Source organism: Oryx dammah, unplaced genomic scaffold (assembly GCF_014754425.2).
Source record: "Oryx dammah isolate SB20612 unplaced genomic scaffold, SCBI_Odam_1.1 HiC_scaffold_25, whole genome shotgun sequence".
Taxonomy (NCBI): Eukaryota; Metazoa; Chordata; class Mammalia; order Artiodactyla; family Bovidae; genus Oryx; species Oryx dammah.
This window is the reverse complement of record NW_024070209.1, coordinates 3,613,122-3,637,473: the sequence shown is the minus strand read 5'-3', so window position 1 is coordinate 3,637,473 and position 24,352 is coordinate 3,613,122. Positions and strand designations below refer to the sequence as shown.

Below are 24,352 nucleotides of genomic sequence, written 5' to 3'. Positions count from 1 at the left end.
ACTTCTTGGGCGTAAGCATTGGACAAATCTGGGGAAATGCTTACCTGGCTTCCTGAACATCCATGCCTTCCTAGACTGCCCGACCACCACCCCCATGGTGACCCGGGACAAATGTTGCCAACAGGCTTAGCATCCCGCCTGGGATATAAATTTTATATAACTGAATGCTTTGAGGTACTCACTCTGAAGAATGTCACAGGCTTGTTTGCCTTTCCTTACCTGCTTTTTGTACACATCCCCTCACACGGTGCCTGTGTGAAACCTGCTCACCAGTGCCCGTGCCTTTGCAGAAGCCGGGCTCATTGCCCTAGAAACATACCCTAGGGTATGTGACCATGTGAGTTTTCACTTATGACAAAACATGAAGCAGGAGTCATTCAGTGTTTTTTAAATCCAGGTCTCTATTTTTCCTGTGTAAATATGAATGTAGGCAAAATTAATAGTTAAGGCTTTTAAAACGTGCATTTTGATAACATGTTGCTAGTTACATTGTGCTGATGATAAGAGCTTGGACAAGATCTTTCTTCAATAGTTCTTTGAAATTTCTTTTAAAAAGTTAAAATGGTCAAATGATCCATAGCAGAAACCAGAACAGACCCATGTAAATCCAAAATGCATACTTGAAAAGGCAGCACTTTTTGTATGAACTACATTAGGGCCCAGTTATGTAGCATATGGATTGTAACTTAGACCACAGAGACTTTGAGGTTTCCAAAGGACATGGGGCATCTTGTCTGAGAAGAAAAGAGCATAGGAAGAAAGAAGAGGAGGAAGAGAAGGAAGGAAGGAAGACGGGGAGACGGGATTGGAGAGAGGAGCAGGAAAACCTGCATATGTGGCTTCTCTGCATCAGGAGAGTGACTTGTCTTTGGGTAATTTACAATGTGCATCAAGCAGAAGATGGACCATTAACCCTAATCTATAGATACCTTCTAAAATCTTAATGTAATATTATATACTGGATTAAACAAAGAGAGCCAGGTCGATATTCTGCACATTTTTGTCTAAGAGCTTTGCCTCAGGATGTAATTCCAAGGGAGAGTGAGGCTTCCTGTTCCAGGGTGCAGGGACAGTTTGGAAAGACATGGCCTAAGGGTCTTGTCTCTTGAAAGTCCTAGTGGTCAGCTTGTTTGCCTTAGGACCCCATTCCGACCTCCAACTTGGGAAACTTTCCCAACATGACTCTTCCCTCCAGGCCAGAACAGGCTGTCCCAGGGCCCCAACTCAGGGACTGGGACAGAGGCTGTCTTTGAAGCCTGTTGGGGAGTTAGGAGATGGCCCTTTCCCTAATGGAGATGCTCTTTGCCAGGAAACAGATTCTGGTTTCATAGGAGTTGATGGCAGGGCACCTAGATTTGCTTCTCAGACTTGATATGGCCTCAGCCGGGATGACCTGCCTTCGTTCTTTGTGCCTGTCACGGCATGAAAGAACACATGAGGAGATACCCAAGTCAGAAATATGCCCAAGCTGTTTTGTATATCCAATCTGAGTTACCACATGTACTCTCAGCTTCTGTTACCACAGCCTCATCAGGAGGTGGTGGAGTGAGGGGTAGGAGGGGTGGTTAAGTAAATAACCTCCCATTTACAAAAAAATGAAGTTCAGGAGTCTAAATATTCCCCACGGATTTAAAAAACAAAAAATTTCTGTGCTCCCATTTTTATACTCTTGGCCTGGAGACATCACACACTTCACAAAACCCTGCCTCAAGAAGCGTTTCTTGAGGAGTTCGCTGCAACCTGTCACTTAACTGGGACAGACATAAAGAGTCCCATTGTCTAGATGAGGAAAACCAAGGCTCTAACCGGAGGCCACGCAGCTCACAGAGGGTGGGGAAAGCTAGAATGCGTCCCGGCGAGCCCCGTGCAGTACAGCGTCGCACTGACCGCCGCCCGGGGGAGGCGGGAGACGGCACCCGTTGTCTTCAGGGCTGACTGGCCTCTGTCTGCGGAGCATCCCCATCAGGCGGGAGGCCCATCTTCACCTGGCTTTCCAGCTGGCTGAGCCGCTGCTTCACCTTCATCTGGGTGGCGTTGTACTCGGCCAGGAGCCGCGCGAACCTGGTCTGCAGGGTGTCCAGGGAGGTCTCGAGGCGCTCCACCTTCTCCTCGATGTCCTTGGGGTCAGCCCCGGCCTTGGCCAGCTCCTCGTCAATCAGGTTGTCCTTCATGAGGATCTGCCGCCCCTTCTCCTCCAGCGCCTTCTTGGCCTCGGGGTACTCGGTGAGCGCCTCCATCAGGTCGTCCTTGGAGAGGCAGAACAGGTCCGAGTAGCCGATGCTCCTGATGTTGGCCGTGCGGCGGTTCCCGGACTTGCTCCCCTTGATGTTCAAGATGCTGATCTCCCCGAAGTAACTCCCGTCGCCGAGGACCACGAACTGGGTGACGCCGTCCTCGGCCACCACCGCCAGCTTGCCCTCCTTGATAATGTACATCTCCCTCCCGATGTCCCCCTTCTTGCAGATGTAGTCCCCGGGGCTGAACACTGCCGGCCGCAGCTTCAGCACCAGCTCCACCAGCAGCCCCGCCTCGCAGTCCTGGAAGATTCGGACCTTCCTCAGGGTGTCCAGGTGCACGTTGATGGCGATCTCGGCCTTCAGCTTGTCGGGGAGGCTCTTGAGCACCTCCTTCTCATCCACTGTCTTCTTATTGGCCCACAGGTAGTCGAACCAGCGGATCACGCGTGTCTCCAAGTCCTTCGTCACCTTGCGGAACTGCATGTACTGCTTGATGGAATCGATCTTGGCCTGGAACTCGGCCCGTGAGGCGTTCATGTTTGAGATCATGGAGCCCACGTTGCCCACGATGGTGGCAAAAATCAGGACGCCCACCAGGAAGTCGATGACCACAAAGAGATACTCCTCATCTTTTACAGGGGGCGGGGTCTCCCCAATGGTGGTCAGGGTCAAGGTGGACCAGTAGAGACTGTAAATGTACTTTCTGGAGAGGCGCCCATACTCTGGGTTGGAGATGTTTGGGTAGACCCAGGAGTCGGTCCCGAAACCGATGAACTTGGAAATGGCAAAGTAGATGCAGGCATTCCAGTGGATGATGATAAGGATGTACAAGACCAGGTTCCCAATCCTGAACATGTTGGGGTAGTTGGTCCTTGTCTCTGTGCGGTCAAAGAATTCGAAGAGCCGGGGCAACTTCAGTAGGCGGTTGAACCTCAGTTCTGGGTAGTTCATGCCCAGCTTAAGATAAGCCAGGTCTGTGGGGACCAGGGACAGCACGTCCAGCTTGAAGTGCAGGGTCTTCGTGTAGTGCTTCCACAGCCGGCTGGCGTCCATGACCATCAGGCCTTGCTCCAGGAAGCCTAAGGGAGAAGACAGATCACGTGGGCATCAAAGAGGCTGCCTGTTTATGGTCGTGGCCCACAGAAAGATATTTTACCTTGTGACTACACAGGGTGTGCTTTTATATATATATATAATAGAAACAATTTCCAAAAGCCGTACTCACTATTATTACAGGAGACGTGCTCTGGTATTTTCTATCAGATCACCTAATCTATTTTATTCAATTAAAAATACAGGTCAGTTAGGTAAATTTGAATGTGGATTGGGTATTTGATAGTAGTGAAGAAAGATTATTGAATTTTAAGAGATAAATTGAAGTTATATTTTAAAGAATGGGTCCTGGTTAAAGCTACATGCCAACATGGTTACTGTCTGAGAGTCACTTTAAAAAACCTCCATCCAAGAACAGGGTGTGGGAGGATAAATGAACCAAAATTAGCAAAGTGTTGATAACAGTTGGAGCTGGATGAGGGTACATGGGGATTCATAATAGTGCTCCCTCAGTTTTATATGTTTGAAAATATTAACAATAAAAACTTTAAAAACACTGGTCATGGCCTAGCAAATTGACTTTACCAGTTACTAATGGGGCATGGCCTTGCCCATGGGAATTCCCTGGTGGTCCAGTGGTTAAGATTTCACCTTCCAATGCAGGTGATGTGGGTTCCATCCCTGGTCAGGGAGTTAGGATCCCACAGGCCACTCACTCAGCACTTCTGGGCCCTGGTTTCTAAAGCAGTAAGATGGAGATAACCCCACCCGCGCTTCTTGTCTCTTGCAGCAGTTCTCATGAGAAAACAAGATGTGCTTGGAATGCTTTGTGTATTATAAAGCTGCCCAAGGTTGTGCTGTGATCTGGTGGTGTTTGTATCCACAACCATGGCACAATTTTTAGTTTAAAAACCCTGGAAGTAACAAGCAGGGCTGCTGCTAGCTTATGTGATGTCTTTGTGCAAATCAGAAAGAGGATCCTCAAGGATGCACAGCTTGGAGACTGAGGCATGGGTGCAGCTTTAGGCCCGGGCTCACAGCTAGAGGTGGTCTTGTTATTGACTGGGGTCCTTGGACTCTTTACTCAGCAGAAACTGGTGAGAGAGCAGGCCAGGAAAGACCAGGAATGACCAGGAATTCAAGCAAGGCTTTACTGGGGCTCGGGCCGCAGCAGCACTCGGCAGTGAGATAAGTCACAGCCATCTTTGCTGGCTCCCTGAAGCTGGGCTGGCTTCTTAAGTGGGGTGGGGGCCGGGGTGGACCTGTGGGTTGGGTTGGAGGTGTGGCTTAGGTGGTCTGCATATGGGGGTAGTTATTTTTCGTTTCTCATAGATCCTTTGTATTCTGTTGCTACACAAGCACTCTGGCAGAGGATCGCAGCTCACAGGCTGTCTTAATCTGAAGGAAATCACACTCTCCTAGGCCCTATTTCAGATTTTAGTTCTCTGTATATTACACCTACTCTGAAAGCCATGGGTAACATACTCTGGCTCTTCTGACTGTCCACAAAGAGGAACCCCAAGGGCGACTGTTCTGGATCTCCCTGAACCTGCCCCCCAGCCCCAGGTCCCCCCCACTGCTGCATGTTGTGGGATCTAGGACCCAGGGCCTGGGCCCACTCACCTGTCCGGGCTCGGACCAGCACATCCACGCCATAGAGGATGTCTGCTGAGTAGTCCAGGACCAGCCAAAGCATCAGGTGCTCGGACTGGAGCTCATCGAAACAGGCCCTAGAAAAGTGCAAGAAAGGCCGTGTGGGGGAGGGCCCAGGGTAGGCAGCGCTACCAACTGGGGCTCAGTTCATCCCGCCAGCAGCCCGGCCTGCAGGGCTGTACCCCAGCACCCCATCCCGGCCTCAGTGAGGAGCCTGGGTGCTTAGAAGCTTTTCTGCCTCGAGGTCACAGAGCTCCTAAGAAGAGCTGAGACTGACCCCAAAGAGTGGGCCCTGTTGCCTCTTGACAGTAAGTGATGGCCCCTTCCCCACACTGGGGAGGGGGCAATTTTTCCAGGCCTCAGTGGTAGAGTCAGATGAAGGGGCTGAGAACTTGCCCTTTCTGGGGCCAAATGCCAACAACTTCTAGAGATTAACAATGGAACAAGTCACTTCTCCCCCCACAAAATAGTAGCTCACCATGCACCCCAAATGGCTCAGAAAGCCCAAAGACCCCCTCTGGTGTCTGCCCCGTGGTGGGTGAGGTTTGTCCAGACTGGGATTGACATATACACACTGCTATATATAAAATAACTAATAAGACAAGTAATAAAGACTTATAGTATAGCTCAGGCAACTCTCTGTATGACTTACACAGGAAAACAAACTAAAAATCAGTAGATGTATGTATATATATATAACAGACTCACTTTGCTGAACCCCTGAAACTAACGCAACAGTGTAAATATACTATATGCCAATAAGAATTAATAGAAAACAAACAAGAAAGCCCACAACCAGCGGAGAACACCACCTGTTACCTACACCACCGTCCTGCAGGTCAGCTCCGGAGTGACCCACCCCTCCCACTTCCCCTCAGGAGAGCAAAAACTCGCTCTTGTTTCTTCCTCCTGTGACTCAGTTAGGAAGGCTCCAGGGTGCCAGGCCCTTTGCTTTGATCTCAAACACAGGTCCCCACCGGCTCCTTCTTTGAGCCCTTCCTTATGGACAGAGCCCTGGAGGGGGGCATGGCAGCCCACTCCAGTATTCTTGCGGGGAGAATCCCATGGACAGAGGAGCCTGGTGGGCTACAGTCCATGGGGTCACAAAGAGTCGGATACTACTGAGCGACTGTGGACAGAGAGATTGAGGCACATCTAGCCAGAGGGTAGCCACCGGATGCTCAGAGCTCTGTCCCTAGCTGCCCCTCCCTGCTACCTGCACACGAGCAGACACCAGTTGTAGAAGACAGGCATGGCGATGACAGTCAGCCAGTGGTAGTACATGTTGCTGGAAGGGTCCACCACAACGCTGTCCTTCTTCTTCCTGGGAATGCCCACACAAACAGCACAGTGTGTTGGAAGTCTGCAGCTCTGGAGGGGTTTAGAGACCTGGTCTAGCTTACAGACCCCAGGGCAGCTGTGGGCTGCAGCGGAAGAGATGACTTCCCAGATAGGGTGCTATCAATATCAGCGGGGGTCATGTGGGTGTCCCTGTAGAGGGCCTGCTCTGCCAGCCCCAGGAAGCCACGGTAACGCTAAAACCATGGTGATGACATTCCCACGTGCCCTATGGTATCATCCAGGCACTCCAGGGTGCCAGGGAGGAAAGTGGAGCACAGTGATGTTGGAACCACCTCAGGGAAGCTTTGGGAAAATGCAAGTTCCCAGGCCCACCCAGACCCCTCCCGGGCTGGGGTCTGGAAATGTGCATTTGACCCTCGCCCCAGGCGGTTCTGGGGCAGCTCCTCTCTGGACTGACCTTGGGATCCCGGGGCTCCCCTTCAGGAAGGTGCTCTGTCCACCTCACTAACTACACTTGTGCAGATGTTCTAAAGCCTCACTTCCGAGCACTGGGGTCCTGCCTCCCACCGAAAACCACCAACCTGGGAATCACTGCAGTTATGCCAGCCAAGACTGAGTGGAAGAAATAGCTTAGGGTGCTTTCTGCTTTCATTTTCAGGATTTTTGGAGGGTTAGAATTTATAGGTGGTACTGGAGATCTTTTCTTTGGGTCCACCTGTCTCCTCCCCCATGCCAACTTCCCACCATGCCCACTAGGCCTGCAGAGCTGTTCCTGCACCCCAGAGGACACCCTGGTTGCCTTTCTGCTTGCACCTCAACTCAGCAAATGCAAGATCAGTTTCTCACTGACAGGGCTTTGGACATTCCCAACCACCAAGACTCATCATCACTGGGTTTGAATTAGTTTGTGAACATGGTATTTTCTAGTGCCCGGGAAAGGGGCTCCACATACCCCAACTGTGAAGATGACACGGTGGGCAAACAGAACGCCCCAGGGAGAGGGCACCGGAGCAGGCTCCCAGGGAAGCCCCCAGCTGCCCACCGGGGGCTGGAGACCACCCTGCCTACCTACAAGCCCCACTCTGAGGTCCCAGACTTTCCCCGCAGAATGAGACCCTCACATGATCTCAGCAGGCCTGATCCCTGCCTGAGACCAAGTCCTTTTCCATAGACCTAAGCAGCCCCTCTCTCCTCCCCGGGGAGGGACCAGGCGTGCTGTGACCCCAGAACTTCCCCTCTTTGGGGGTAGTTTCTCTTAGTACTTACTCCTCTTTCTTGGAGTCTTCCTTTTTCTCTTTCTCCTCCTTTTTCGCCTTGTCACTGGATGACACAGAGTGACACTTAGCAATTTTCGTATACCATGGGGAGAGGGCAGGCCACTGTGACTAGAGGAGAGGGCGTGGTGCAGGAAGCTCATCTTTCCAGCACACTGGGGTGAAGCGAGCTTACTGATTTCAATAATGATAATGTCAGGAAGCTGATGCACAGAGAGGTCAGGTAACTTGCCCAAGGTCACAAAGCTCTTAGGTAGCTGAGTTGGGATACAAATGCTCTTAACCAGTACGTATTTTAAATGTATAGCATGTATATGGTGCTAGCGGTAAATAACCTGCCTGCCAATGCAGGATTTATAAGAGACGTGGGTTTGATCCCTGGTTCGAGAAGATCCCCTGGAGAAGGAAAAGGCAATCCATGCCAGTATTCTTGACTGGAGAATCGAGGAGCCAGTCCATGGGGTCACAAAGAGTCAGACATGAGTGAGGTGACTTAGCATGTATGTATGTATGCATCTATTTATCTACCCATCTATAGTCTCAATACATAAACCTAGAGAAAACTTGGAGGTATATTTGCCAATATGTGAAGTGGGGTTTCTCTGATACTGGGGTTCAATTATTAATACAGAGTATACTTTTGTGGGTGTGTGCTCCTGGGTGCTTTTCTGTGTCCCAAGTTTTTGACAGTGAGCATATTAATAAATTGATTAGAAACAAAAAAGTTATAATTGGTAAATGAGAAGATCCAGGACAGTCACCCCATCCTCTGTTCTCTTGAATCTACTGGTCTTTCAGCAGCTGAAGTCTTAATGCCAAGACACCAGCAGAGGGCGCTGCCCACAAGCTTATTGGGCACACTGAGCCCTGCTGGGAGTTTAATTACACCAGGCTCTGCCACCCTTGTTCAGGATTTGTGGCCTGGGTTACAAGCTTTGGCCTTTCCTCTGGCTACCAACCTGCTGAGGCCTAGGGAAGACCCCGTGCCATCCAGCTGTGTCCTCGAAGGCACCCAGCACTGACTCAGGGGGCCTGCACAGAGCTACGAATCGATGGTGGCTTTGACTGAGAACAATTCGATCAGGAGAAGGAAATTTTCAGAACCCACGGACTAAGCGGAAACGCCATAAATGTGGTGGAAGAGTGGGGGAAGGTGTCCATAAGAATTACTTCTGTATCTTTGTGCCCAGGTGGCCCCATTCGGGAACAGTTTCCAGTTTTGTCCTTTGGTCCTTGGACCCATGGTATGAGCCCATCTGAAAAGATTTATCAGAGCCTGATGCAGCCAACTGCATCCACCCCCATCCTTGCCCACATCCTAGCCCAGGTTGAAGAAGCCTGGAGACCCACGCACAAGACCTCCGCCCAGTCCGGTGTCCTGAGTCTTTACTCAACTGCAGGACTTTCGAGGGTGTTTGATGTCAGGTTTGCCTTGACATCAAGCATCTCGAAACAGCTGTCATTTTGCAGATTAAATCATTTTGTTTTTCTGACATTTGGGTCTCTGGATTTGATGTCCCAATTTATGTAAACAAAATGCAACTGAGGAGGAGGAATGGATTAGGAGTTTGAGATCAGGTCAACTCTTTGTGACCCTATAGACTGCAGCCCACCAGGCTCCTCTGCCCATGGAACTCTCCAGGCAAGAATGCTGAAATGGGTTGCCATTCCCTTCTCCAGGGGATCTTCCCAATCCAGGGACTGAACCTGGATTTCTTGCATTGTAGGCATTATTACTGTCTGAGCTACCTGGGAAGCCCTTCTTTTTTTCACTTCAAGGGAGAAATGGATTAAGAGTTGGGGATTAGCAGATGCAAACTATTATATATAGCATGGATAAAGAACAAGTTTCTACTGCATAGAACAGGAACCTATACTCAATATCCTGTGATAAACCACAATGGAAAGGAGTCTGAAAAAGTATATAAATATATAAAACTGAATCACTCTGCTGTATACCAGAAATTAACACAACATTGTAAACTTATTTCAATTAAAAAAATAAATTTAAAAGACAACAACAACCAAAAAACCCCCAATGCAACTAATGTTCACAGAGGGAAACAGAAACAAAAATTCTATCAGAACAAAGGGAAATAACAAGAAAAAGCCTTGGCATAGTTCTCTGTCAACTGGAAGTCAAGAAATTGGCATTGCTTGCTGATATTGTCCTCCTACGCTCCAACTGAGACCACCCCCTTCCCTACCTATCCCCGTGGTGTTCCATAAAGGAAGGCTGGAGAACGGGGCACACATGCACATGTGTTCACACATATAAATGGTCACAGCACATACACACTCCCTGTTTGGGATTTTGGATGGCGTTGCCAGAATCACACATCAAACTTCTCTGCCAGCTCAGCATCAGGTGGTAGGAAACAGTTGCAGTGGGCCAGTGTTTTAAGAGGTTGCTCTCTGGAAATATTTAAATTTCCTCTTTCCACTGATTACATCCTGATCACATCCTCCAAAGAGGCCCAAATTAGCCTTAAGACAAGAGCATTTCCCTGGCACACAGGAGCTTGAGGAGGAAGAATGAAAAGTACATTCTTATCATGAAGGAGAAGATCCACTGCTCAGTAAAGGGACTCCAGCTTTGCACCTTCAGATCCATAGCAACAGAGGGTGCTGGCACTGAAAATTTTTACCCATCCAACTCCTTCACTTTATAAATAAGAACAATGCAAGACACAGAAGAGGACCTGCCCAAGGAAGTCTCACCGAACAGGTCCCTCCCCACGTTTGTCCATGGGGACGGGTTTCCAATGCCAGGAGCAGGGTTCTAGCAGGGTCTGGTGGGTGTGGCAGAAGCAGCAGGACTAAGGAGGGAGACACAGCTTGGGTGTCCACAGCAGGAGGGCGGCGGTGGGGAGTGGGAGGGGGCAGAGGTACTCACTCCTTCTCTGAGTTGTTGCAGGTGTTGGTGTTGTTTCTGGCCAGGGGCCAGTCACTGTGGAAAGGCAAAGAGAATCTGAACTCGGTCCACTTGCTGGGGACCCCTTGCCCTCAGGCAGTTATTCTGGGACTCCCATCCCCTGTCTCCTGGGCCTTTCCACGCAGTTTGATCACAGGGAATTGTTATCATTGGGGACAAACTTCTTTCGTGTGTGTGACCAGTTTGTGCTGGTGCATGCCTTGGAGTAGAGGAGAGGATGGACACTGGGTAGCGTGAGGATTCTGAATAAATGGGGAGGGCCTCTTTGAATCCCATCCAGGACCCTGGCCTCAATTCCTCTTGCGTTTTAGCACATGCCAGGCAGTGCACCAGACACTACGGAGGGCACGGAGGCTACCCAGCATGGTGCCGCCCCCGGGTGCTCCTGGGGGAACAGGCTGAGTGCCTTGGGCCAAGGTGGACAGAGTTAGCAGTAGCAGCAGCACTTTGAGAGGGTCGGCAGGGACGAGGTTCTCACAGGGACCCTCCCTCAGACACCCTATCACAGGGGTCGCTTCTGATTCTTAGGGCAAAAAATAGAGCGAGGGCAGAGCTGCCCCAGGGTTCAGCCCATCCTCCCCACCCCTGTCCCCAACCTTCACCATAAAACTTCAGGGCCCACTACCCAGATCTATGTGAGAATCTTGTAGAAGGTGGGGATTGGTTTTGCAGCCAGCGATGTTTATTGAAAGCTGGACTGGGCAGTTCTTGATGGTGTTCTTTAGGAAAAGGCATGATCCTTGTGAGCTCAACTGCCAGTTCACGTGTGTGACAGCTGGTTTAAGAAAGCCAGCCTGGCCTCACAGGGCTGGAGGGCGGCTTGCCTGTCTGTGGTCACCGCAGACCAGTCACAGGACAGGAGGTCTGGGGGCCAAAGCCAGTGCCTGGCACTCTCCAGACTGACTCTCAAAGCACCTCTTCTCTGATGTCGAACATTTAGCCAAATACTTTTTTTGGTACTTCTGCATGCCCTGCCCATGCCTCCCTCCCTCCATTCAGAATGTGGCTCTAATAGCTTTCTTCGGGATTAATTTACCATCTGAAAATCCCCCGAGAAATCAAAGCTGTGCTATTACAAAGCGAAGTTTAGGTTTCTGGGGTGCAGGGGCATGTGATGGCCATACCCCTGTGCCCATAATCTCATGGGGCCAAACCCATAGGAGAACTAAGACCCATTTCTGCATACATTTGGCTTTGCTAATAGGACTTGGCCTTGAAAATTCAAGGTCTTCTTCCACCAGGAAGCCTCCCTGATTACTCTGCTCCCATTCTGCACCACTGCATTCACCTGCCCACCCTGAACCTTCCAGTGAGTTAACCAGGCATTGGTGGCAAGTTGGGGCCTGGCCCTGATGGGGTCCTAGCTCAACCCTCCACTTATCTGGTCACACAGGGAAATGTACAGAGTCTAGTGTTCGTCTCCATGAATCTCCAGTTGTGGAGAAGACAGTTTGATCAGTTAAGCCAAGGAAGTCTTTGCTTCCCCAAAAGGAACTGAACCAGTTTGTTGACTTGCTAACAAACCTCCCTCCCTCCCTACCGCTTCTCTGCTCCCTGCACCCTACCTCCCTGCCACACACCACCTTTGCCCTACCCCGCTTCTCCATGTTCCCTTCTTCCTTAGCCTCCATCCCTCCTGTCTCTCTGGCTCAGCAGTGAACAGCACGTGTGCCTTGTGGTCCTAGAGCCCCCTCACAGGGATGCTCAGCTCTGGGAGCCTGCACATGTCCCAGCGCTCAGGCCCTCCACAGCACCCTTCTCACAGCCCAGGAGACCAAGGGTTTGTTGTCCAAACTCGTGTGAAACAGTAGCCCAAAAATGCTGCTCTGCTGGACCTCTGCCTCTCAGCCAGCAATTCTCGTGCCTTCCTCAGCAGGGAAGACTAATGCAGACCTCCTAATGTCACCAGCAAGACATTTCTTTGAACTGTCATATTTTATCTTAAGCATGCTTGCATATCTTGCACATTTCACAATGTACTGCATAACCTGTAATAAAAATATACCCCCCCCCCCATTTGGGGAATAAAACTGAGGGTCCGAGAAGATCCATCCTGTTTTTCGCAAAGCTTCAGAGCCTTCTCTGCCTGTCTGAGGTGCCACATCTGAGCCCTTCTGTTCCTTTGACTCAAAAACAGCATTTTCTCTATCAAATTACATAGGGACTGTTAGTTCTGCAACAACCATGCTTCTTTTCACCCTTCTTTTATGTCTTTTAAATCCTGGCATGACCTTGTTCAAGCCCCCCTTTCCCTTAAAGCAAGTTCTGAGTAAGTGTCCTCCTGTTTTGTGAGGCTGAGAGGAGGTCTGCTTCCCCCGCAGGCTTACCTCTCCTACTGCTACTGGGTCTTAAAGAGACCTTCTGCTGTTAATCGACAACCAATTCAACCCGTGGTGGCTCAGTGGTCTCCCACTGACCAGAAGCTGGGTGCTTCTCAAGAGCACTAGAGGGGAGGGGGAGGGGAGGCAGCAGCTCTGTGTGGGGCAGGGGAGCAGGGGATATCAGTCTAGCCCCTGCAAACTTCTCCGTGTGCCTGCACCCCACAGCACCAGCCACAAGCTCCCTGCTGGGTAGGGAGCCAGGCAAGGTGTTCAGAGCCCTTGTTCTGCAGGCCCTTCTCCCAATGAAAAGCAAACACTCTCCCCAGTCCCCCCAGGCCCACTTATCACCCCTTCATTGTTCTCAACCTAAGCTGGGGGTGGAAGGTACCCCTTGAAAGTTCTAACCAACCTTCAGGTCTTTTCCCCAGAAGAATGCACCTATACCCATCCATAAAATTGTGGGTACCATGTAGGTACTCCCTGAGGCTCGTGGTACAGAAGCCTCAGTTTTCTAGCAAGAGAGGTCCCAGTGCAGTGTAGGATGAGGGTCCTTTGAGGGAGAGACTGGTGAGGCCAACGTCCTGCAGGTGCGATTCTGAAGGCACCATCAGCCGGGGGTGCTGGGGGGCTCTGCAGAGGACAGGGTCAGAGCTCAGTTGAGGCTAGGGCCTCAGACTAAAGGGCTTCATCTCCTGCAGGGCTTCTTGAAGTCTGACATGCTTAGAGCATGCAGTGTAACCCCAGACAAGACCCTTTCTTCAGGGAATACCTGGGCACCGATGTTCCCGCTGGGTTAATCCACACTGGACCACATGAGCCGCAAGTGCTTCCAGCCCCATCTGGTACAAGTGGCCCCATCTCCCTTACCTTCTCCCTCTGTCTGGTGGCTCCTGGCTGCCCACATTGAACTGGATATGGCTTTCTCGGCTGGACACCTCTTTGAGCTCCGCTCCGCGGAAATGCTCCAGCAAAGAGTCAGGCCTCTGGTCCTCCTGGTGTAAGTGCCTGGCGGTCCAGGCACGGAGTGAGATGATGAGGCGTGACAACCTGGAAGGACACAGATGGGCAGCCAGGGTGCAGTGGAAGGAGGCGGAAGCCCCCTCCCAGAGGGTGGGGGCAGTGATGCTGGCAGGACAGGATCCCCCGGCAGGTGGCAGGCTCAGGTTTGACCCCACCCCTGCCCCCCACTCCCCAGAACTGCTTCTTCCTCCCTCCTCTGCCACCTGGGATGGAGCTTCCTCCATAAGAGATACTATTTTCATTGTGGCTTTGTCACTTTAATGCCTGGACTCCATCAAAGGTATGATCCTTCCACTGGGGCCTTAGCAAGTTTTTCTGCTCATTTTTCCTTTTGCCCCATGTAGAGCTCTTTGTTATGACTGGTAAGCAGAGGAACAGTAAAAAAAAAATACAATTTCCAAATAGGGATAAAATTCAGAGCAAGTTTAATGGAGCAAGCACCCAGATACAACCTAGGTTCTTTCCCCAACCCTTGTCCTATGAATTGCTTTTCATACAAACTTTTATTTTCTCTCCAGGCCTGTGGAGAAGTCCCTTTGCAACGTGCACTGACCTTTGTCTTAGAGCAGACCCGGTCCAGGCCTCAAGCACCTGAACCCAGGCAGCCCACATGCCTAGAGCTCATCTCAGCTCCAGCTTTCTCTGTAAAATCTTCCCTCAGCCCCACCTCCTGAGTCTCAGCAGTGGTGGGGGACGTTTGGAGGAGGTGGGGGGGGGGGGGGGGGGAGTTTGGGCTGAGAGATTCAACTCTGTTTCTTGGTGTCTGGTTTCCCTGACTTGGCACCCACAGTACAAGGCACTGTCCCCCCAAATCTGTGCTGAGCAACCTGGTATGGTGTCATGAATTGTCACATACTTTGATCCCCATCTCACTCTTGTGACCATAGCCTAAAAACAGATGAAGTGCAGGAATATCCCACAAACAGAACGGAGAGGCTCATAGCTGCTGCAGCAGATGAATGTCAAGGTGCCTGCCTGGCCCAACCTCTCTGCTCTGACACTCCACCCACTCAGGTCCTCCCTCTGCTGAGGGGTGAACAGAGCTCCAGCCTCAGCCAGCAGGCTCAGGGATGGGCAACGGACGACTGACCCACAGAGACTCAGTCACTCAAGCCTCTGAACTCAAAACCACTCCCAGATGGGCTTGGGTGTTACAGCTCAGGATCGTATGGTGCAGGCCGTTTTCAGCTGGTACCCGCTGAGGTGAGAGAAGAGAAAGCCAGACACGGAGGAGGTACGCAGGAAAGAGCACACGGATCATGAAATGCTGTTAGCGAAACAAGACAGGGAAGGCGGCTGCCTCCCCAGGGCCCCTCATCAGCCTCACCATCTCCATTTCCATGAGGTGGCCTGGATCTTAGCTTATTCCAGCCTTGCTCTAGCCTTCCCCTCTCCATTTGAGGTGAAGGTGTTCTCGTCCTTATAATCAACAGGCCTCAAGAGAGCATTTTATTAATAAGATGAGAAAACCCACTGCAAATCACTTAAGTGCCCAGCTACAAGGAGCTAGCAAAATAAATAATCCTCCACCATCAAAAACAGGAAGAATAACTAGACAAATTAATTTTTTTGAAATACTCTTAAGCAGAAACTGTAGAACAGACTACTGTATGAAACTCTGGCTTTGGATGAAAAAAAAAATCAGTAGAAGGAAATAATGAGCCCAACATTTGCTGACTGTCCAGTGTGGGCTCTGCAGCAGCCCTCATGTTACCAGATGCACCTTCAGACAAGCTTTGAAAGGTGAAATGACATCCTCTAGGTGGTACAGCTATTGATGCTGGAGGACAGATGTCATCAGAATGGAGACAGAGCTCAGAGCCTAGTTAATCTTTCAAATGCTTTTGCAAGGAAGTGTGGTATGAAGTCTAGACACTTATGACTGTGGACCTGCCAGGGGCTATTTCAGACAGAGCCGCCATTGCCACCTGCCTGCCACCGGGGTCCACCCCGTAGTCCCCCCTGGCTGGCTGGCCTTCTTTCTGAATTCTTTTCTGAAACTTCTCTGGTTGGCGCTTTTGGGGTTTTTTTTTTCCTGAATTCTTTCAGAATTGAACAAGTACCTCGATATCATTTTTTATGAGAACAATTTCAGATAAAGGCAGTTTTTCTTAGATTTTTCTGAGCTCAGAACACCTGATCCAAGAGGAAATTACTCCCTGATAGATTTCTGCCTCTGCCTCTCCTGCCCCTTTCTTCTCCAAATCTGCAACCCCGCCCTCATCCATCATTTCTTCCTAAGACTTATCTTGTTTCTGCCTCTGTCTCCTCTTTCCCAAGCAGAGGGCCGAAACCGGTCAGTTACCTGGTGGGACCCTGGCTGGTGAAGGAGCTTTGCCTGGATTCAGCCAGTCCTCTAGTCTCCATGGCAATGCCTTCCTGCAGTTCTGACGATGTCTCCTCACATGGCAAGTGGGTCCTAGGAAATCAAATATGCAGCAAGCGAAATTGATTTCCAGCTCATCCACCTCTTGGACACGTTGAGGACCGAGATGGCCAGATGCTCTGCTTAAAGAGGAACGCCACTGTCAGAGATCCTCACCCCAGGTCTCCACACTTCAGTTCATGCTCCAGCAGATCCTGGTTTTTAGGATAATGTGGCCTTTCCTTTATGGCAAGGAGGCCACTGCCCATAGCCTAGGTGAAAGGGGCCATCTAGCAGTAAGTGGTCCTTATTAGAGCACCGAAGGCAGGGAGTTGGGGTTGAGGTACCGTGCCTGCCTCTGGAGCCAGAGCAGTTGTTTCCACATGAGGATTCCAGAACAAGGATTTTGGTTCACACACATCTCTGCATGCTGAAACCCTATCTTCTAAAGCCAGATCAAGTGCCTCCTCCTTCAAGAGGTCTTCCCTTGCCCTCTGTCCCAGTGTATATGTGCTGCAGCAAACCACTGATTAAGAGGGGGGTCCTGAAATATTGTAATGAATTGGCTTCATATTTGTATAGTGCTTTCAAATAAAAGTCCACTTCTGCTGTGCCCTTTTGCCAAGGTAGGGGCAGAGGACCTTCCCTTGTGCAATTCAGGGCAAAAAGTCTGAGCATTAGCAGAGCCTGGTGTTTGTTGAATTTCCTGGAATAAGATCTCTCTGCTGAGGCCTGTTTTCCTTTCTTTCCCTTTAAAACTTCCTGGGGCTGAAGTCTGATCAGCCTGATTAAAAGCCATCCAGGCACTGGCCTCTAAGGATTTGCACTTCATCCTTTGAGTTTTGAGGAGCCCAAGCAAGACAAATTAATTCGATCACATGACTTATTCCAACCTAATCAGCCTTCTTAACAAGGTGGCAACACGGTTGAAGAAATAAGCAAGAATTACTGTCAGGGTAAAGGCTCTGTGTCTCCCCAGTGAGTGATCAGAAGTCAGAATTCCACAACCCAGCTGCCAAGCTGCTGCCTCTTCCTTTCTGAAACAGCCCTGCTGTCTCCAGCACAGAGGGAGCTCACTATCACACCGTGTCTCCTCCAGGCAGTCTCTGCTCAGTCCTGACAGCCAGCAGGTTCTTCTCTCACTCAGCTTCCCCATATTGAGGATACTTTTTTTTTTTTGCTGAAAACACACAGAGTGATACATAAAGTATCTGCCATTTATTGACTGCTTACTGTATGTCAGCCACTTACATTTTATTACTTAAATCATATAACAACGTTATAAGAACGAAACCGGGGTTCAGGGAGATTAAATAACTTTCCTAAGGTCACATAGCCAACTGGAAAAACTGAGATTTGAATGCCATTCCATCCCATTTCAAAGCCTGCTGTCACCCACTCATGAATCTGCCTTCTGTATTTTCTAATTAAAACAAAAGTTGAATAGGACATGGCTGAGGCAGATGGTGACTGCACTATGAAATTAAAAGATGCTTGCTCCTTGGAGGAAAAGCTATGACCAACCTAGACAGCATATTAAAAAGCAGAGACATTACTTTGCCAGCAAAGGTCCGTCTTCTAGTCAAAGCTAGGGTTTTTCCAGTAGTCATGTATGGATGTGAGAGTTGGGCTATAAAGAATGCTAAGCACTGAAGAACTGATGCTTTCGAAATGTGGTGTTGGAGAAGACTCTTGAGAGTCCCTTAGACTTCAAGGAGATCAAACCAGTTCATCCTAGAGGAAATTAGTCCTGAATATTCATTAGAAGGACTGACGCTGAAGCTGAAACTTCAATACTTTCTTGATTTGATGTGAAGAACTGGCTCATTGGAAAAGACCCTGATGCTGGGAAAGACTGAAGGCAGGAGAAGGGGACAACAGAGGATAAGATGGTTGGATGGCATCACCGACCTGATGGACATCAGTTTGAGCAAGCTCCAGGAGCTGGCGATTGACAGGGAAGCTTGGTGTGCTGCAGTCCATGGGGTCACAAAGAGTCGGACACGACTGAGGGATTAAACTGAACTGAGGACTGAGTTCTGTAGCATGCCACTAGAGACATGACTCTGGTTCCCCTAGCTGCACTATGTGGGCATGTTTTTTTTTTTTTGAATTGCCAAAGCACCTAATTGAATTCTCTCTCTAATTTCATAAAAGACCACTCACACCTCAACCTTACACATATAAGAGACCCTGTCAGGACTTCCCCTGACAGTGGATGAGAATCCATCTGCCAATATAGGGAACATGGGTTCAGTCCGTGGTCCAGGAAGATTCCACACACTGCGGAGCAACTAAGCCCATGCGCCACAACTGCTGAGCCTGCGTGCCGCAACTAGGCAAGCCCGTGTACCTAGAGCCCATGCTTTGCAACAAGAGAACCAACTGCAATGAGAAGCCTGGGCGCTGCAACAAAGAGTAGCCCCCACTTGCTGCAACTAGAGAAAGACTGCACGCCAAAACGAAGACCCAGTGCAACCAAAAATTAAATTAATTTAAAGAGAGAGACCCTATCAGAGGCCCTGCTACAATCAGGAAGCTACAATTCCCTTGCCCTTCTAATAGTGTGTACCACAAAGCTGGGAATGCATGTTCCAAGGCACCGGGTCAGTTACAGGAGGAGGAGGCAGGGGGACAAGTGAATCCATCTCTCCAATCCCTGGTTCCGAGCAGCTGGCATGCCTGGGGGTGGGGAGCTGGAGGTGGGGACAGCAACTGGCAGCTGGGCTGGAGCTCCGCATGGCCTGTGTGCCCGGAAGATCTGGAGGTGGTCCCCAGGACTAAGGTGTTCTGTCCCTGCCAGCTCCTCAGGGAGCTCCAGGCGCCAGGCAGTCAGCCCAGCATTTCTGCCTAGTCTGGTTTCTGCTAATTGTGTGGGAGCACCTCCTGAGAGCAGATTTACTTGCATCCGCAGCAAAAGACTCCATGTGCATGACATCAGGGCTTGTGGGTGAGTGAGAGGGGCAGAACTCATCCCAGATTTCAAAGCAGGCCTGCAGCTGGCAGCAGTGAGAGCCACTGCATGTGGCCTGGACCTATGAGCTCCACTGGGAGGGGAGGCAGCAGAATGGGGGACCCGGAGGCCTGGGTTTGAGTCCCTACCCCAACACCTGTTAGCTAGGTGTACTGTGGGCTTGTCACTTACCCTCCCTGAGTTTAATTTTCCTGGTCTTCGAAAAGGAAACAAAGGAAAAATTGATTTGTTCAAACACCCAAGTCCCAAAAGGCACATTTAGTTGTGAGGAACAGGAAGGGTCTTATATGATGTAAGTCCAAGGGACCCAAGGGGCTTTTTTTTCTGGATGCATCTCCCTAATTGTTTCTTGATGCCCAAAGTTCTACCCTGATGTCTTTCTTCTAGCTCCAGAATCTCTACCCTTTTTAAACGCCTGGGAGATACCTAAATAATAGCAAATCTAATGAGTTACTCCTCAGAGAAACTGATTTCACAAGGTAGACAGAAGGGGAGATGGGGTGGGAGGAGAGGAAACAAATGTCTGAGGTGACAGTTTGAGTCCCCAGGAACATACAGGTACTGCTGAAAGGGAGAACCTTCTGGCAATCTCTGCAAGGTAAGAGATTCAGAACCTCGAAGGAATATACAGAGGGTGGAGACTGGGGGCCAGGCCCCGTCCTGCCAGGAGCTAGCTGAGGACCTGACAGGTCTCAGGCTCTATAGAATGAGCAGATCAGGCCAGGACAACCCGACGTTGCCTCGCAGACTCCTTCTCGGTGGTGACGCTACCTCTACAGGAAGAAGCCCTGGGAAGTTGGTAATTAGCAAGAACAAGGACAACTGGTGAAATAGAAGAAACTGACTGCTTTGAAAGACAAGGTCATTTTCAATGTGTAAAGCTCATCTTCTGTGTTTATTTATACAGAGGAATTCATATCCATGAGGTGAGGCTTTTTTGTCACTGGAGGAAGCAGAGGTTCTCATCAGAATGGAAACTGGTAATTAACTTTGTGCTCTGTGGATCTGGTGTCTTCCTCTAGTGACTTTGGGGACATGCGAGTGAACAGAAGTGACCTTTTAGAACAAGGGTGGAGAGTGCGACACATTATTTTTCTTCTCCTCCCAAGCCCCGAGGAACTAGAGTGACGGGCAGGTGCTGCCCCAGCCGCATGTGACCAGGGAACCGAGGTCACTGCATTTTTGCCTTCGGTCCTGGGGAAGCAGGCTGCAAATGGTTTTCTTTTGTGATAATTGCTTTGGGCTCTGCTCAGGAAGCAGCACGAAGAAGTCTCCTCTTCTGTAGGACATGACCCTCTATCCCAACAGCTCATCTAGAATAGCTACACCAGGAGATGGCTCTGGGGGTTGAGGTGTCCTTGGTGCTAGCTGCAATTCTCTGCAGCAGGTTCTGAAGTCTTTATTGCATTATCTGCAAAAATATGCCAGAGAGCTCTTAAATAACTGAGTCAATGAAACAGATCTAAATAGAAAGAGCAAAATGCAAAATATTTTTATTTCTGGTCTTTTCAAGGTGTAAATTTAATTTTTTTGTTGTTGTTGTTCAAAGGAAACACTTTGATCCTTCCTTATAACTCTTCACAAACAAAATGATCTCAGTGATTTAAAAGAGAAATGGAAACCGGTCTCTAATTTGGCGGAAGAGCTGGGAAGAGAGATGTCTCAGGGGACAGGAAGATGACGTCTTCCCTCTTTGGGGGACCCTCAGCAAAGGGCCAACCAACACACAGGTTCCCAGCACAGCTGTGTGATATCACTGAGCATAAAGAGTGATTCATATTCAAGGACACCCATTTGTAATTATTTCTCCAAAAGCTTTCTAAAAGGATTGGAATTTCAAGGCAAAGATCTATGATTCGTTCAGATTCCATTTCCTCCCTCAAAATAGTGATTGGAAACTTTAAAAATTTTATGTGACTGTGTCAAAGTCCTTTGCTCAAATAAATATTACAGGGAAAATTGGTCTGTCCATAGGCAGATGTTAGGCTGCTCAGAAAAGCAGGGGAGGGGCCTGGACGAAGCTTTCTGGCCCAAGGCTGTACCATCCCCTGTGTGAACTCCTATTCTCAATTCTCAGTGATGCTAAGGAACCATCTTGGAAACTTTTGTTAACCCACTGCTGGCTCTGTGAGATAATGCTTCTCATGAAGGAAGCTTTTTTCCTGTCTCTCCTTTTGAGATCTCTCTAGTGTTTCCATGGGATTCTGTACTAATCTGTCAACAAGCTCTTACCACATGTGTTGTTGGGCATGGCCCCCAGAGGAGCTCAGTGAGACTTGACTGGTGGTCAGGCTGAGACAGCCTGATGTGGACACAGGCAGGAAATGGCCTGTCCAGGTGTCAGGGCAGCTGGGGCTATTGGAGGTCAGAGGGGTCAGAAAAGGCTTCAGCCTGGGACACAGAGAAGGCCCATGGAGGTGAGCATCTCCAAGACCAGCAGGGAGTGGTGATAAGTGCTTACTGCATGGCAGGGGCTGTGCCATGAGCTTTGCCCTGTTTTAACCTCACTGCTGCTCTCTGAGGTCAGAACTAGCATATTTTGCAGATGAGGAAACTAAGGCTTGGAGCTGTTGATCAGCTTTTCAGAGCCAGTTTTCAAACCTTGCAGAGTGGCCTCAAGCCTGTGCTGTTGGTCACCACGCTGGCCTGGGAATGCAAAGCAGGGGAGGGGAGGGCATGGCATCACCCGGAGGAGAGGGCAGAGAGTACTGTCCAAGGGCAGCATTTCAGAGCCCCTGCTGTGTGGCGGACCCATCCTCTGAGTGTGCGTGGGCCCAACCTGAGCTCACAGAGAGGCTCTGGGAAACCAGAGGCTCTTGAACAGTCTTCAGACCAGATGGGATGTGCTGGCTACCTGCTGAGGCAGAGCTGGGATGAGTCGGGCAGAGCTGGCCCGTGTGGTGGTGGTGTGGGTCAAGCAGGCATTCTGGGCAGGAGCCCCAGCCCACCTGCTGGGCCTGCCTTCTCTTGACTCTCCAACTGGGAGAAGCCAGACAGACCCCAGGGAGCTTGGATCCCAGAGGTGCTCTGGCTCTGTCCTGCCTGAAGCAAAAGGGAGCAATAGGGACAAGTTCCATGTTGCTTCACATGCTCTTGATTCTGACAGCTTCTGTCCTTCTTCCTGGGGCCCAAGATCCTAGGAGCCTCCTGTCTCCAGGGAGCCTCTCTTTCTTGTTGTGTGCCATGCTTGGACCTATTTTTTTTTTTTTTTAGTTGCAGCATGTGGGATCTAGTTCCCTGACCAGGGATGGAACTCAGGCTCCCTGCATTGAGAACTTGGAGTCTCAGCCACTGGACCACCAGGGAAGTCCCCCTTGGGCCTTTTTTCCATTTTACTGCAACCCTCTTTGAAGCAATCCTCTTTGAAGCAACCCTCTTTGAAGCCCCTCTTCAGCCCTTTCTTTAGGGGTTTTTATCAGCTCTGATGTGAGAAAGAAACTATTAATATATACCAAAGTTTTAATAGCAGATAACTGTCCTAACAGTGTTCTTTTCCCTTTTAAATAAGGGCAATGCCTTAAGCTAAAGGAAGCAACCCTCAGTTATGGAACACAGATATTGATCGTCAGCCAGTTAGCAGGGAGAGATTTGAGTAGGGTGAGAATTTCTGATGCCCCTGAGTCACATAAAGTTTCCTGGGTCTCAGCACCAACTTGCAAGAGTGGAGGGACTAAACATCTGTTGGCATGCTTTGAGACTTTCCTTCCTTTGTCTGAATCCCAGAAAGTGGGGATCCAAAGACTGCATAAGTTTGCAGTGATAGGGAAACTATTGTCCATCACTCATAAGCAGAGTTTGCTAAGGACCTGGGACAAAGAACCTGGACACACAAAAAACGAAATGTGCATCTGAGAGAGGAAGAGACATATACAAGTGAGTGGGGAGAAATGATGGAGGAGGGCCAGTGCCAGGGATGCAGGACTGAGGGACTGTCGTTGCATTTTGGGGCCTTAGATAATGTGCAATTTACATGGGTGGGAGAAGTTTTCAGTGCTATATAAGTGGGACAAAAACAACATTAATATTGGAAATACAGTTTCTCCTAGTTTAACTCAATCAACTCATTGACAATTTAAGAAGCATCCAAAAAAGTAAGTCCGTCTGTACCAAATAGATACTCCCATTTCCCAATGCTGCTCCATTTTACAGTTGAAGAATCTGAGGCATAGAGGGTTTAGTGCATTTTCCCAGATCTCCCAGTAAGTTAGGAACAGAGCTTGAAGCAGAGGCCCCAGATTTCCAGGTGACTGCCTGTGTTGGACATCATCGATGGTGCTGATGGCTTTGCTGGCAGGCATGGTTCCTTCCCCCAAGTCCATGAGCAGGACTGAGTCCTGACTCTCCCCTGGAAATGAGGGGCAGGGCACTGGATTGGTACTCCACCCCAGTGCAGACAGAGCCTGATAAATGTTTGATATACACAAGGGAAAGTGTGGCACTTTGGGGACGTTTTTACAGCCGTGTTTAATCTGCTGCATTTTAATCTTCATTTTCTTGCCTTCCCAAAGTTATATAACTTTTGGAGCATTTTCCCACATCTCTAAAATGAGAATAAAAACTACTTCAGTGTGGGTTGGGAGGAGTCATGCAGTTAGAAGGAGTGCTGTGAACAGCCTCCACCCTCCAGCCTGTCCTGCCTGGCTAAGGCATTCTTTCTCCCCGGTCAAGAGCAGCTATGGGAACAATCTGTTCCAGGCATGAAGTTAAAAGCCCATCCTACCTGCTGAGACCGTTTTCAATGCAATCCAGATCTCTGTCCGTGGTCCTGACCGAGGGGTGTGTCCTGGTGGGGTGGGAGTATTGGGTGCTAACCTTGGCCATCTTCTTGCTGTGTCGCATTCCACCCCAAGGCTGCTGAAACATGAACATGAACCAGATATGTCGTCAGGACGAGGAAGTAACTGAACACCCAGCTCGTTTGGGAGGGCTGGTCCCCAGACAAGCCCTGGCACACGTCCCCTCCACCTCTCCCACAGCTCCTGCCACAGTGTTTTAGTTGGCTCTCTCTGGGTTCTTCTTCCCATTCAGAAGCACAAAGAAGGTCTTTTACTCCTGTGTATAAGCTGCATGCCAAGAACTGCTCAAAATTAAATGCTGATCAAAGAAATGAATGAACTTGGTATCCAATGTAAGAAAGCTAAACCCTCATGATTCTCTTCAATGATGCCGTGTCCCTCTTAACTCTGACTTTGTGGTGGCTCAGTGGTAAAGAATCCAC

The 24,352-nt window shown here is 49.7% G+C and overlaps 1 protein-coding gene across 1 annotated transcript; it reads right to left on the bottom strand.

Moving 5' to 3' along the window:
- Window positions 1-383: 383 nt before the first annotated feature.
- Window positions 384-23,985, bottom strand: CNGA3 (cyclic nucleotide gated channel subunit alpha 3). The gene is made up of 8 exons (XM_040267619.1): window positions 23,855-23,985; window positions 16,101-16,214; window positions 13,643-13,822; window positions 10,416-10,469; window positions 7,512-7,565; window positions 6,160-6,267; window positions 4,914-5,020; window positions 384-3,316 (listed from the first exon to the last, which is right to left on the bottom strand). Exons 1-8 carry the CDS (start codon window positions 23,971-23,973, stop codon window positions 1,926-1,928), a joined length of 2,127 nt encoding a protein of 708 aa, XP_040123553.1. The 5' UTR covers window positions 23,974-23,985; the 3' UTR covers window positions 384-1,925.
- Window positions 23,986-24,352: the final 367 nt, after the last annotated feature.

What these genes read in the sequence shown, in the direction of transcription:
- CNGA3 (XM_040267619.1), bottom strand. Translation starts at nt 23,973, where the DNA reads ATGCGACACAGCAAGAAGATGGCCAAGGTTAGCACCCAATACTCCCAC. An exon ending in ACCAGCCAGGGTCCCACCAG is followed by an intron (nt 13,823 to 16,100) that starts GTAACTGACCGG and finishes GTGTCCTTCCAG; the next exon opens with GTTGTCACGCCTCATCATCT. An exon ending in GAAGACTCCAAGAAAGAGGA is followed by an intron (nt 6,268 to 7,511) that starts GTAAGTACTAAG and finishes GGGCATTCCCAG; the next exon opens with GAAGAAGAAGGACAGCGTTG.